A 12,657-nucleotide genomic window follows, 5' to 3' on the forward strand; every position below is an offset into this window, starting at 1 on the left:
CTATTATAATCATCCCCTGCCATTAAAGATCGCTCTGTGTATTTCTGGTTTTCTCAACTCGACGATAAATTCTTCCAGAGGAGGAGTATACTTTTCTTTTTAAAATTTTTATATTTTTTAGTATGCCACCAGGTGAAGCACAGCTTTGTGTTTGCCAAAAACGGTCTGGTCTAAACGAGTTAATTAACAAATGTTTAGCACCAACTATGGTTTGGGTGCTGAGGAGTGCTGTTTGGGGCCGTTTTTGTCCAGTTCACAGCCCTCAAGAATGCAATCATGAGACAATTAGAGAGGAGAGCAAGAAAATCTATAATCAACTCCTTAAGGGATGAGGTCAAGGCTGCTGCAAGTATAGCATCTGTCTGTGCTTCTGTCTGTTGAGGGCGGTAGCCGACCTGCCAGTCCTCGGCCACACCCTGGTTGACTCCGGTGGGCCCGGGCTCTCCAGACTGGTATGGGGGGGGGGGGGGAGGGGGACTCCCAGTGTTCCAGCCAGCTTGCCTTGGGGTGTCACAGTGTAGCGAACGGCTGGAGTCGGGTGGGCTCCGAGACGACACACGGGGCCGAGGGCAGAGAGGGGTCTCTGGCGTAAGTTAAATCCAGGGGCACACCTGCCTCTCTTCCCAGCCTTGTGGTTCAGCTGGTCCCTGTGAAGTCATCACCAAAACATGGCTCGGAGCCATTCCCCAATCAATCCTGAGGTCTCCAGATGGCCTGGGGAGAGGTGGAAATCCGTAGCGCGATTGTCAGGAGGTCGTTGGAACCTCGACACCATCAGTCGCGTCAGAGCGCAGCTATCCAGGCCGGGGATGCAGGCCGCCAAACCCCAGAGAGCGCCCCACCCCCACCCTACTGCATTCTGGCTGTGTAGTCCCAGAGAAACCCTTTTCAAAAGAAGGTTGTGATCACAGAAAGGAATAACAAGAGCAGGGCACACTGGGAGCTGTGGCGCGACGGCTGTGAGGCCCGGAAAGCGGACACGCGATGCTTCCTGGGGCTTGAAGTCCAAGGTTTTCCTCCGCTGTCGAACCGGGGCCCCGGGAAGCGAGTGCTGCAGAGAACCTTCGCGCCGCCTACTGGGAGTTGTAGTCTTTTTTTGCCTAATGCCCGGGACATTGCTGGGAAACCTGCGTACCCTTAGTACTACACGGCCCAGAAGCCCTTGCGCAGGCGGGGGGGGGGGGGAGGGGGGAGGCGGGGCAGGGCCGGAGGCTGGGGTGCCGCCTCCTCTGCAACGCCGGGGCCGAAGTCTTAGAACCCAGGGCCCGTAGGGGTCCCCGCGGCCGCCGCGATGCAGAAATACGAGAAACTCGAGAAGATTGGGGAAGGTAATGGGACTACGAGATGTTCCTGCAAGATCTTCCTCTACAGACCCTTCAGCATTCCTTGCAGCCTGGCTCCTCTACCGTCAGCAATACCCACAGGCTCCGACCTCAGCCCCGACTGCAGCCCTGGCCCCGAGCTCCACACTCCTTGCGGACACCTGTCCTTCCCGTTAGCATTTCCCGCAGACGCCCCTTCCCAACCTTAGCACTTCCTGGAGACCCACCTGCCGACCTTAACACTTCCTGCATCTTCCACCCGTAGCCTCAGCACCATTTGCAAAACCTCACCCAGCCCCCAGCCTCAGTTCTCGATGCAGACCTCCAACCTCAACATTTCTGCCGACCCCCACTTTTCTCCCAGACCTGCCCACCATCCCCAGACCCTCCGGAAGCACCGCCTTTATTATAGACCTCCTTACCCTCGCAGCCACAGCCTATCCCTACTGCAGACACGCGTGAGCCATCTATCTACAGGCACCTTCTCTGCCCCTTCGTCACTCACAAAGCTCTGCAAATGCTGAGCCTTTCACCCTCAATCTCTTCCCTTACTCGTCCAGACATCAGAAATAACGCACACCTGCCTTGCCTGCTCTCCTGACAGGGACTTCCTGGGGTGGGAAGGGTGTCCCATCTTTACCCTCGCCCCCGACCTTCCTGTAGGCACCTATGGAACAGTATTCAAGGCCAAAAACCGAGAGACCCATGAGATTGTGGCTCTGAAACGGGTGAGGCTGGATGACGATGATGAGGTAGGACTGGGACATCAGGGCTAGGGAGGGGGTTGAGGGCCCAGGTTGGGTGGGATGTGACTGTTGCCCACCCGGCCCCCTCCCATGTGTAGGGAGTGCCGAGCTCAGCCCTTCGGGAAATCTGCCTACTCAAAGAGCTGAAGCACAAGAACATCGTCAGGTGTGTAGATGGGCAGGGTCCTCCTTGCCTGTGTGGTCAGTTGGAGGAGGGGGGCTTCAGAGATGGGCTGGGCTGATGCTGGGACCAGGGTTGGGCTGATACAGATCCCTTGGGGACCTGAGGCTGAAACTCGTGGACCTGCCCCGCTGAGTCCTCCCTCCTCCCTAGGCTTCATGACGTCCTGCATAGCGACAAGAAGCTGACTTTGGTTTTTGAGTTCTGTGACCAGGTGACAGGGGGACTTGGGGGCCAGTAGCCTTGGGGGAGGGTATAGGGGCCCAGACTGAGGTTAAACTCTGTCACGTTCCCCACCCCCATCCCTTTTTAGGACCTTAAGAAGTATTTCGACAGCTGCAATGGTGACCTAGATCCTGAAATTGTAAAGGTGAGGGGCTAGTGTCCTGGAGACTCACTGAGGCCAAGTGGCACTCTGTCTTCAGCGTATGCACTCTCTGAGCACCAAGTTCAGGGCCTGAGCGGGGACACGCTGGGGTGTCAGAATGAGAAAACCCTGTCTCTACCCTCCAGGAGCTTTCTGTCTGAGCAAGCATCTTGACATGGTCTCTTTGATCTGACAGTAATACTTTGATATCAGTGATACGATTTGCATTTGAGAGACGAGGAAATGAGAGTCAGAGAGATACGTTCGTTCACTCATTCATTCATTCATTCACTCACTCACTCACTCATTCATCCATGCATTCAACAAACACCTATTGGATGCTTTGCTGTATGCCAGGCACTGTGCTAGGCCTGAGTGCCTGGCCCCAGTCCCAGGGGAAGCAGTGCTGAATGATAATACAGCACAGCATATATATTGATGGCTACGAAGTGTGTGCTTACCTAAGGCCAGTTAGGGGAGAGATCAGAGTGGGAGGGGGGGAAGGCCCACCAGGCTGTAAGTTCTAGAAGGGTGGGGAGCAGGGCCCCCACATACATACCTATATATATGGGTATATAATACCTACCACCGTACAAAGCAGGTCCTCCGTAGCAAAGCGATGAGGTTGCTGAAAGATGGGTGGGGTTTTGATTCTAGCAGAGGGTGAAGAGGGGAACATGACCCACTACTGGGTGCAGCTTCCTTCCAGAAGGTCTGATGCTCTCCCCCTGCCACCCCTCTCCACCCCACAGTCCTTCCTCTTCCAGCTGCTGAAAGGCCTGGGATTCTGTCACAGCCGCAATGTACTGCACAGGGACCTGAAGCCCCAGAACCTGCTGATAAACAGGGTACCTCCTGGGGAGATGGTGGGAGGTCAGGGAGGCTGTAGTCACTGGCTGGAACAAGTGATGGGGGGAGCTGGGCTGGGAGGCAGAAGAAGGAGGCCTGCCCTGGGACTGTTGAAAACCCCTCTCAAAGTCCCTTTCTATCTCCACTCAGAACGGGGAGCTGAAATTGGCCGATTTTGGCTTGGCTCGAGCCTTTGGGATCCCAGTTCGCTGTTACTCAGCTGAGGTGAGCTGGAGGGGGGGTGGGAGATGGGGGTGAGGGAGGGGGTCCCCTCTGAGCATCTTTCCGTCTCCTACTCCAGGTCCCACACAATTGTTTCCCCTCCTCACCGAGCCCCTCCTCCCCAGTCCTCTAAGCAGGGGGGGTCACTGTGGGTGGGGTCTTCTCCAGGTGGTCACGCTGTGGTACCGCCCACCGGATGTCCTCTTTGGGGCCAAGCTGTACTCCACATCCATCGACATGTGGTCGGCCGGCTGCATCTTTGCAGGTGACATGCCTGGGGGTCTGCGGAGCCACTGTCTCTCCCATCTGAGTGGACAGATCGGGTCTGGAGTGGCCCCTCTGGGGAAGGGAGTGAGGCGCTTGGGGCTGGGGATAGGACACACAGAGGGTGCCATGGGAATGAGGGGTTCTTCATACCCCACTGCACCCCCTAGAGCTGGCCAATGCGGGGCGGCCTCTTTTCCCGGGCAATGACGTAGACGACCAGTTGAAGAGAATCTTCCGATATCCTTCGACATTTCCCTTTGCCTCGAGCTCTCTGAAGGGGAGTCAGAGGGGGCACCTGGCACGCTCGGTCGGTAGAGCGTGCGACTCTTGACCATGAGGGTCACGAGTTTGAGCCCCACGTTGGGTGTAGAGTTTAATTTTAAAAACATGAAGGGGAGTAAGGAGCCTGTGGAGCGCAGAGTGCGTGGGCTGGGCCAGGAGAGGGGGTGGCTTTGGGCGAGGGGATGGAGGGCGGACACCCCGGTAGGGCAGGGTTGAAGCTGTCTGCTGGAGAGTGTGTGACCTGTGACAAGGAGGGTGCACTTGGGGGAGTAGCCGTGAGCGTGTTCCTCCAGTTGAGAAGTGAATTCTTAGGACGCAGGAGCCAAAAGCAGCGGGGGGGGGGGGGGGTAGATGTGGGAGTAGGAGAAGGCCGACTGGTTCATCAGCAACAGACATCGGGGTTTATATAGGTCAGAGGAGTGAGCGTTTGTAAAGTGCCTGGCGCGCCCCGGGAACACCCTGCACGTGCTGGGTCCTGCCTCTGTCATGAGCGGTGGGATAAAGTGAGGGGTGTGGAGGTGGGTATATGAGAACCCCCCCCACCCAGGAGGGGAAGAGCTCCTCGCCTGCCCCTTTCCACCTGAGTGATCCTTGACCCCATGGACACGCTTCTGGGGACACCAACCGAGGAGCAGTGGCCTGCCATGACCAAGCTGCCAGACTATAAGGTGTGACGGGGAATAGCGGGGGTCCCTTTTGCTTCCCAGCTGTAGCAGTCTCTGGGCCCCCGCACTGCTGGTCTGACTCTCCCTGCACCCCCACCCCCACAGCCCTACCCGATGTACCCGGCCACAACGTCCCTGGTGAATGTCGTACCCAAGCTCAATGCCACAGGGAGGGACCTTCTACAGGTGACCGAGGGCAGGGGCCGAGGGTGGAATCCAGACACTTGTCAGGAGGTCTAGGGGAGGCTGGGGCTGGAGGCAGTTAACCCAGCCTGAACCCGCCTTTCTTCGCGCCTTTCTTCACGCCTTCAGAACCTCCTGAAATGTAACCCCGTCCAGCGCATCTCGGCAGAGGAAGCCCTGCAACACCCCTACTTCTCCGACTTCTGCCCCCCGTAGGCTCCAGGACCTTGGCCGGGCTGGGGCCTGGCCTATTTAAGCCCCCTCCCAGGAGGGGAGGAAAAGCCGGGGGTGCACGGGGTGCTGAGCTCCAGCTGTGCTGGGCCTGGCCGGGGTGGGGGTGCCCCGGCCCGTGTTCTTCGCTCCCTCCGTGGACTTTATTTAATTTCATAAATTGGCTCCTTTCCCACAGTCTGGCTGATGTGGTAGAGTGGCTCTGAGAGGCGGGTGGGCTTGGGCAGGGGTCTCTGTTTTACCGCCCTCTCCGGCCTTGCTTCTGGCTCAGACCCAGCCCAGTGGTCCAGCCTTTGCTCCACTACTCTGAGTGGCCTGACACTTGGGGGCTGGGGGCAGCGCCCCCCACCCCTGACGGCTGGGCTCGGGGCAGTACCACCCCCGCACATGTGCTTATGCGGCAGCCAGTGTCACAGTAAGGATGGGCCTGCGCCAGAATGGGGAGAAAAAGGGCGGGGCCTTTCTTCACGGCTCTCCATACCCCACGTGTACCTCCCCATCTTTCCCTTCATCCCCACCCCCCATACCCAGGCTGATAGGCTGGGACAGCAGGGATCCAAAGATGCGGTTAGACGAGGAACATCCCTTCCCCTGCTCCCTTGTCAGTTTTCCAATATTTGAGGTACAGAGAAAGAGCAAGGATGGGGCTGTAGCTAGGGCCAGGATGTCTTCTTACTGGCAGGAGTGGGAAGGGAAGGCCTCCCTCCACCATCTCAAGCTGGGACCTTCTGCTCTTTGGGAAAGTTGGAGATGCAGAGCAGTTCCCATGGAGACAGGTGGTGTGCTGGTGCTTGGTCCCAAACATGAGAAAAGAGTCATGATCTAAGGCGGACAGCAGCTTGTGTTCTTGGAAGTGGCTACACACCCTCTGTCCTCTCCCTGCCCCCCACTTCTTGCCAGGCTCTGGGTCAGAGCCTTCTTCATCTATTCCCTTGTGTGCCCCGAACATAACTGTCCTCCCGCTGAGTCCTCTTTGCCTTGATACTTGGCTTTGGACTCCTTTCTCTCTGAGATGTCATTTCGATAAACTCCTTCATGCTGAGGTGCAATGGGAGGATGCCCTCTCACTAGTCTTTTCGCCCAGAGAGATTTGTGGTGGTTGACTGGGACCCACCTGCATCTCAGACGCCATCCACTGGAGGTTGGTGGGCGGAGGTCTTCTTTGACCTTAGCCTGACTAGTAGTCTGGCTGTGAGAGAAACAGCTGAGGCTGATGCACTAGAACTTTATTTGGGGTGAAGAGGGCAGAGACATGTGCAGGCTGGGCCCGTCCAAGATGTCAAGGTGCAGCCCGGAAGACACAGATGCCAGGTCTAGAGCCGTGTGACGAGGTAGCAGGTGCGGTGGGAGGCAGACAGAGTCTTGGTGACGGCACAGGGAGGGGTGGGGGGCCTGGTGAGACCCAGACCACTGCACTGGGACAGGAGGCCTTGTTCCCACTGCCCTCCCCTCCTGAACCTCAGTGTCACCCCCTAGACTGGACCTGCCCCTCCTCCCTTGAAATAGGGAGCCATTTCTTGTTACCTGGGGCCCAGGCTGAGGTGGGGAACTTGGGTTCCATGGCTGCCCAGCCCTTCCTGAAGCTGTGGGAGGAGGGAGAGGGTCAGAGGTGGGGAGGAGTCCTCCCTCCCAGGACCAGCCAAAGTCCCTGCACGCTCCTCCCCCACCATTCTTTCCTCAGCTGGGTAGGGATGGTGTTCTAGGCTTCAGGGGAAGACATTGGAGATGGCAAAGAAGGAAGAAGGGTTTGTTACCAGATTGGTGCTAGAGTGCCTTTGGGAGTGCTTCCGGTTCCAGAAGTATCCCAGGACCCTGTCTTGGAACACCTGGGGGCAAGCAGTGGGGGAAGTGGCCATTGCACACCTTCTCCTGGATCTTATGCACTGATTCCTTCCCCCTCCCCCAGCTGGGGCTCAGGCCCACCTCACAGAGGTAGTCCAGGATCTCAAGGATGGTGAGCAGGCTGGCCCCGATGAACAGCCCCATCTGGCCCCCAATGTCGCCTGTGGAGACCAGGTTACCCATCAGCTCACAGCCACCTGCCAAGCCCACACCTCCCCAGACTTCTGGATGACCTGGATACGCGCGTGCACGCGCACACACACACACACACACACACACACACACACACACACCGAGCAGTTCTGACACTTCATAGGCCTTTTTCTGCTCCACGGTCTCATAGTTGAGGGCCTCAAAGAAGATGTCCAGCACGAGCACGTTCTCTCTGGAGGAAAAGAGGCCAAGAAAGCTAGCTGGACACCCCCAGGTGACAGCTGCTGGCAGGAGAGAGGTGCGCGATCTCCCGTCTGTGACTCCTCTTAAGAGCCCCGGGACGGGTGTCACGGCCCCGTTTGCAGAAGAGATGCTATCACAAAGGTTAAACAGCTTGGCCAGAGTCCCAGGAGCCCCGCGATGATGTACAAGCTGGGCTTGCACCCGGGTGTGCGCACGAAGGCTCGCCCGCGGGAGGGTGCCCCCGCCCTTCCCCCCACCCTGCCCCGTCTGGTCCCGGATGGCCCAACTCACACGATGTAGGCCTCGCTGCGGTTGTGTTTCCGGGCCAGGTAGCGGGCGGCGGCGCGGCTCGGGATCCGCACCATGGAGAGCTCCTTGGCGTAGCGCGTGCTGGCGCAGGGGTTGGGGCAGGTGCACGCGTCCTTCCGCAGCATGGCGTCTAAGGGCCACCACAGTCACCTGAGTCAGGGCCACCCGGCCGGCGAGTCCGGGAGCCGGAGCCGAGCGGGGGTGGGGACGCGGGGGAGGTCTGCCCCTTACCCAGCGCCGGGTCCGCGCAGTCCTTGTATTGCTGGGGGCTGCACACTGGCGCCCCGCCTGGCGTGGTGGGGGAGGAGACCGCTTCAGGAGCAGCTCCCAGGCCCCTTCGCCGTACCTGGACCCCCGCCTCCGCCCCCACCAGCTCCTTACCTGGCATATGCATCATTCGGCAGCCACACTTTCGAGCCACATAGCGGGCCTCACAGGCCAGGCGACACCCCATCAGACTATAGGGGGCTTGGGGGCCTGGGCTGGGGCTGGGAGGACCTAGGGGACCAGAAGGTTCCGGCTCAAAGTCGGGGTCCAGAGGTGCGGAGCTGCAGTCACCCCAGGGTGGTGGCAGGAAGCTCAGCTGTAGTTGGTCGGGTTAAGGAGGCTTCGAGGAGAAGTGGGGCGGCCAGGTGCAGTGTGAGTGGTCACTGAGATGGCATGCCGAGGGCTGGAGGCCCCTGGGATGGTCTGAGATGTTGTGGCTGAAGGAGGGGGTTGGAAAAACCCGTGAGGATACTCGCTGTTGCTGGCAGGACACGAAGGTCTGGTAGCCGGGGGCTGCCCCGAAGCCCAGCTGGTCGATGGTGGGCGGCTCCTCCTGGCTGTGGATCTGCACTCGGACCCCCACCTCGAACGGGGTCTCCTCTGCAGGGGAAAGGGGGACCCTGACGCCTGTGTCCCAGGAGCCCCCCTGCTGCAGACGGCTTGCCCCAGGACTGTGACTGGCCAACCCTGCCCACCCTCCTCCCCCTTCACAGGAGAGGATGTACTCCTCTGGGGCCCTTCCTAGAGCCTCCTCTCCTTCCCAGAGCCTTTTGTACACCATCTCTGCCACCCCTCCAGCCTGACACGGGTGCCCCCATACCCATGTCCCTCCACACGGGCAGATACTCATCCTGCTGCACATCCAGCATGATTTCCAGCCCGTTGCCCATGCCGCCCTTGGGAGTGGTGAGCAGTTCTGCCCCATCCGCGCCAGAATTAAAGGTGTAGCACTGACCCATCCGGGTGAAGATCTGTGGGTGAGCAGACGGGGGACAGACCTCACCAGGGGACAAGGAGCCCGGCCAGCTCTTTCCCCCAGGCAAACATGAGACCTCTCCCCTCCCCATCCTCTATGTGGTCTCTTTGAACATGGAACCCACATCTCAGTGCCCCCGGCCCCTCCCACTTACCAGCACAGCTAGTTGGACCCTTGTGGGCTCCCATTACCGCAGCCCCTCCTCCCCCTTCCTCAGCCCCCCAGCCCCCCAGCCCAGGGCACAGCCTGTAGGACAAGTGTGTCTTCAGAGAATGGCAAGAAAGGAAGTGGGTCTCAGTTGCCCTCCTCCAGGACTGGCAGAATGTTGGAGAGGCAGAGGGAAGACAAGCCCACTCCCCCAGGCAGGAGAGCGTTCTGCTCTAGAAAGGCCCCACTAGATTCCCCCCAGGCCCCAGGGGCAGGGGCTCCACAGACCAGAGCTCGGGCCCAGAGCCAGCCCCAGTGAGTGCCCTGTGCTGGAAGGCATGACCTTGTACATTGCAGTCCAGCTGAATGGCAGGCAGGGGTCCCCAAGGAGGGCCGTCTCCTGGGCTGGACAGAAAGGCACTGGTGGGGTGTGGAGCCTGTCGCCCGGCTGGGAAGGAAAGGATCCCCGGCACAGGTGTGAAGGTCCCCTAGCTTAGGAGGAGCCTGGGCCAGCAGGGCTGGAGGAATTGCAGGTCCTGGGCAGGGACTGGCCGGGTCCCTGGTAGGCCGGGCCGGCAGCCAGCTCACCACGGTGAAGTTCTCGGGACCGCACGGCCAGCCTCTGTAGCGGCAATCCAGCAGCATTTCCTCCAGGGCGTGTCCGGCCCTGGCGTACAGTCGAGCCATGTCGAAGGTGGGACTGGGCATGAAGCCGGGGGGCGCGGGGGGCCGGCCCAGGGCGCGCAGGAAGGCGGCATGCTCAGCGGGCTCCACGCCCAGCAGCGCGGGCCCGGCCCAGTGCAGGTCGTTGGGCGTGAGGCGCGAGCGGCGCAGTGGGTTGATGTTGCACAGGGTGATGGCGGGGAAGGTGAGCCGGTGGCTTTCGCGCTCGTCCAGGGCTGTCTCATGGTGGAACTCCCCATAGTAGCGCACCCTCTCAGCCACCTGGTAGAGGAAGGCGGCCAGCGACAGGAGCACGGCTGCGGCCCAGAGCCCTCGGCGAGGCGTCAGGCCCCCAGGGCCGAAGACGTGGCCCAGCCCATGCATCGTGCAGCTGCTGGCGAACACGCGGATGTCCGAAGCTAGCCGCCGGGCCTCCTCTGGCCCAGGATGGGGCTTCATGGCTGAGGTCCAGGGTGGGGGACACTGAGAGGGCTGGGGATTGGCGATCAGGCTGCAGGGACTTGGAGAGAGGAAAGAGGGTCAGTCCGAGGACTGGGAGGGACTGAGGATTTGGGGGGCCGGGCAGGGGTCACTGCAGGGAAGGAGAGGGGAGGAGAGAGTGGGGAGAGGGGCCCAAACCAAGAAGCGGGAAGGCACTGGTCAGGCAGGTTCGGCTCGGCTGTCTCGAAGGAACCAGCCGGGGCTCCACTAGGCTCAGCGCAGGGCCGGGGGCTCGGCAGGAGAGGCCAGGTAGGGCGCAGCCGACTTGGGAGGCAGGGGCCGCTCTGCTGGAGGCTGCTCTGCGGAGCCAGGGCTGCCGCAGAGGATTGGGTTTCAGCAGTGAGGGGGCAAGGGGGCCCGCAGAGCAGTCTGGGGGGGAGGGCAGGGAAGGTCCCTGGGGCCCCAGGCTGAGCCATTAGTGCAGCGTGTTGGGGGGGAGGGGCGTGGCTGTGGAGGCCAGAGGCGCCAGCGGAAAACCACAGCAATCCTGGGTAGGGCTTGAAGGGAGTCTGGAGAGATGTCGGGGCTGGGGGTGCCTTAATGGCCCTCTAGGTTCCCAGCTGCGGCCCTTGCGGTTGGGTGGAGGGTCAGTTGCTGACCCTCGGCCCGGTCCCTCCCTCCTTTTGTCTCTCCTCCCTTCCCACTAACCTCACTTGGGATAATTTGCTCCTTCAAAAAGAGAGGAGTTGGCTCTTGACCAGGCTGGAAAGTGTTGGGAAGTTTGGCGTCGGCAGATTCGAGCCCCCAGCAGCCTACGCTGCGTGGCCAGAGTCTCTGCAGGTCTCAAGTCCCAGAGTGGTCTGTCTGAGTGTCCTCCTCCCACCTCCCCACGCTGAGGCCTCCTGAGAGGCTGGCCTCTGCCACAGTGACTGCGGCACTCTCCGGGGGAACACGGGTGCCCTAGAATTTCACTTTTTTTTTTCACTTAAAAACATTCTGGAGACTGGAATTACCTCGTACCTGGAAAGCTTCCCCATTTTTTAAATGGATTAAATGGATGCATTCTATTCCACTATGTGGGCGGGCCAAGTTTTATCTACTCACACTCCCATTGATGAACAATGGGTTTCCAGTCTTCCATTGTAAACAATGGTGCTTTCAATACCATTGCATGGTTGTAAATTCCCAGAAATAGAACTGCTGGGTCAAGAGGATAATTGGATAATTATCCAATAATATTGGATAATTTGGTAGATATCACAAAACTCCCCACTGTGGGAATTCTACCATTTTGCACACCTGTATCATGGTGGGCAGTGTGCCTGTTTTGCAGGAGTGGGCGGGGTTTTTGTTTTTTAATTTTTAAATGTTTATTTCTGAGAGAGAGGGAGAAAGGGTGAGCAGGGGAGGGGAGACACACAGAGAGGGGGAGTCACAGAAACCGGAGCAGGCTCCAGGCTCTGAGCGGTCAGCACAGAGCCCGATGCAGGGCTCGAACTCACAAACCATGAGATCATGACCTGAGCCGAATTTGGATGCTTAACTGATTGAAACACCCAGGTGCCCCTCTTCTTTTTTTTTTTTAAAGTAGGCTCCGTGCCTAACATGGGGCTTGAACTCATGACGCTGAGATCAAAAGTCACATGTTCTACCCACGGAGCCAGCTGGGTGCCCCTGCAGGGGGGCTTTTCTAAAGGAAGAGATACAGTGCCCCTGACCCAGCCGGGGTGCCCCGGGCCACAGTGCCCAGCATGGCATGGCAATGCCAGCCTTGAGAGGGCAGAGCTGGTACATTTGACTGAAGATGCTGCCGATGATCCAGAGGAGACGATGGGGCGGCCAGGGCAGGACTCCCAGCAGCTGGAGCAGACAGACACCTCCAGGAAGTAGAGCGGCGGTCCGAAAGGCTGGTACCTACTGGCCTGCAGTGGGCCAAATGTGTCGTGCTGATCCAAGGCATGGGGACAAAGGACAGCAGGAGAGCCTGGTGGCTGAGGGCTGGGGGGGGGTAGGGGTGGGGTCAGCCCAGACACCCCCCAAGGAGGATGGCCAGGGCCTGGTGTCCAGCCCCGCATTTGGTGAAGTAAATTTTCACCTGCCTGTGTACCGGGAATGGGGAGACGCTGTACGGTAGGCCTGGGAGAACACAGGTTTACCTCCACTAATTTATTTACTGAAGCTTATTTCACTTGAGGCCGCCGGGCTCACACTGGCGGGCTCCTGGCCATGAGTGGAAGAAACACAGTGCGCCAACGGACCATGATCACGCTGTGCTGTCGTCACCTGTCCACCTGTCTGTCC

The 12,657-nt window shown here is 59.4% G+C and overlaps 2 protein-coding genes across 7 annotated transcripts; one reads left to right on the forward strand and one right to left on the reverse strand.

Moving 5' to 3' along the window:
- The first annotated feature begins 1,170 nt into the window (after positions 1-1,170).
- Positions 1,171-5,492, forward strand: CDK5 (cyclin dependent kinase 5). Its single transcript, XM_027051198.2, has 12 exons — positions 1,171-1,328; positions 1,986-2,074; positions 2,167-2,234; positions 2,403-2,463; positions 2,563-2,619; positions 3,369-3,464; positions 3,616-3,690; positions 3,856-3,952; positions 4,122-4,191; positions 4,844-4,904; positions 5,007-5,087; positions 5,214-5,492. Exons 1-12 carry the CDS (start codon positions 1,292-1,294, stop codon positions 5,298-5,300), a joined length of 879 nt encoding a protein of 292 aa, XP_026906999.1. The 5' UTR covers positions 1,171-1,291; the 3' UTR covers positions 5,301-5,492.
- Positions 5,493-6,533: 1,041 nt separating this feature from the next.
- On the reverse strand, positions 6,534-11,563 carry ASIC3 (acid sensing ion channel subunit 3). 6 transcript variants are annotated; one of them, XM_027051195.2, is made up of 11 exons: positions 9,841-11,563; positions 8,950-9,100; positions 8,602-8,729; positions 8,244-8,445; positions 8,094-8,150; positions 7,845-7,992; positions 7,451-7,542; positions 7,239-7,318; positions 7,070-7,141; positions 6,840-6,898; positions 6,534-6,707 (listed from the first exon to the last, which is right to left on the reverse strand). In XM_027051195.2, the coding sequence occupies exons 1-11, from the start codon at positions 10,372-10,374 to the stop codon at positions 6,629-6,631; spliced, it is 1,602 nt and encodes a 533-aa protein (XP_026906996.2). In that variant the 5' UTR covers positions 10,375-11,563; the 3' UTR covers positions 6,534-6,628. The 6 variants fall into 6 exon arrangements, 5 of the variants coding, with proteins under 5 accessions (XP_026906996.2, XP_053073837.1, XP_053073838.1 ...); XM_027051197.2 differs by having other exon boundaries at positions 6,577-6,730; XM_053217862.1 differs by having other exon boundaries at positions 7,239-7,542; positions 8,094-8,445; positions 9,841-10,435; positions 11,065-11,563.
- Positions 11,564-12,657: the final 1,094 nt, after the last annotated feature.

The sequence above is a fragment of the Acinonyx jubatus genome, chromosome A2, assembly GCF_027475565.1.
Source record: "Acinonyx jubatus isolate Ajub_Pintada_27869175 chromosome A2, VMU_Ajub_asm_v1.0, whole genome shotgun sequence".
NCBI classification, from domain to species: domain Eukaryota; kingdom Metazoa; phylum Chordata; class Mammalia; order Carnivora; family Felidae; genus Acinonyx; species Acinonyx jubatus.

What these genes read in the sequence shown, in the direction of transcription:
- ASIC3 (XM_053217862.1), bottom strand. Translation starts at nt 10,374, where the DNA reads ATGAAGCCCCATCCTGGGCCAGAGGAGGCCCGGCGGCTAGCTTCGGAC. An exon ending in CTGCGCGGACCCGGCGCTGG is followed by an intron (nt 7,993 to 8,093) that starts GTAAGGGGCAGA and finishes GGTGGCCCTTAG; the next exon opens with ACGCCATGCTGCGGAAGGAC. An exon ending in CACCTCAGCCTGGGCCCCAG is followed by an intron (nt 6,708 to 6,839) that starts GTAACAAGAAAT and finishes GGGTCTCACCAG; the next exon opens with GCCCCCCACCCCTCCCTGTG.
- CDK5 (XM_027051198.2), top strand. Translation starts at nt 1,292, where the DNA reads ATGCAGAAATACGAGAAACTCGAGAAGATTGGGGAAG. An exon ending in GGCTGGATGACGATGATGAG is followed by an intron (nt 2,075 to 2,166) that starts GTAGGACTGGGA and finishes TCCCATGTGTAG; the next exon opens with GGAGTGCCGAGCTCAGCCCT. An exon ending in TAGATCCTGAAATTGTAAAG is followed by an intron (nt 2,620 to 3,368) that starts GTGAGGGGCTAG and finishes TCCACCCCACAG; the next exon opens with TCCTTCCTCTTCCAGCTGCT.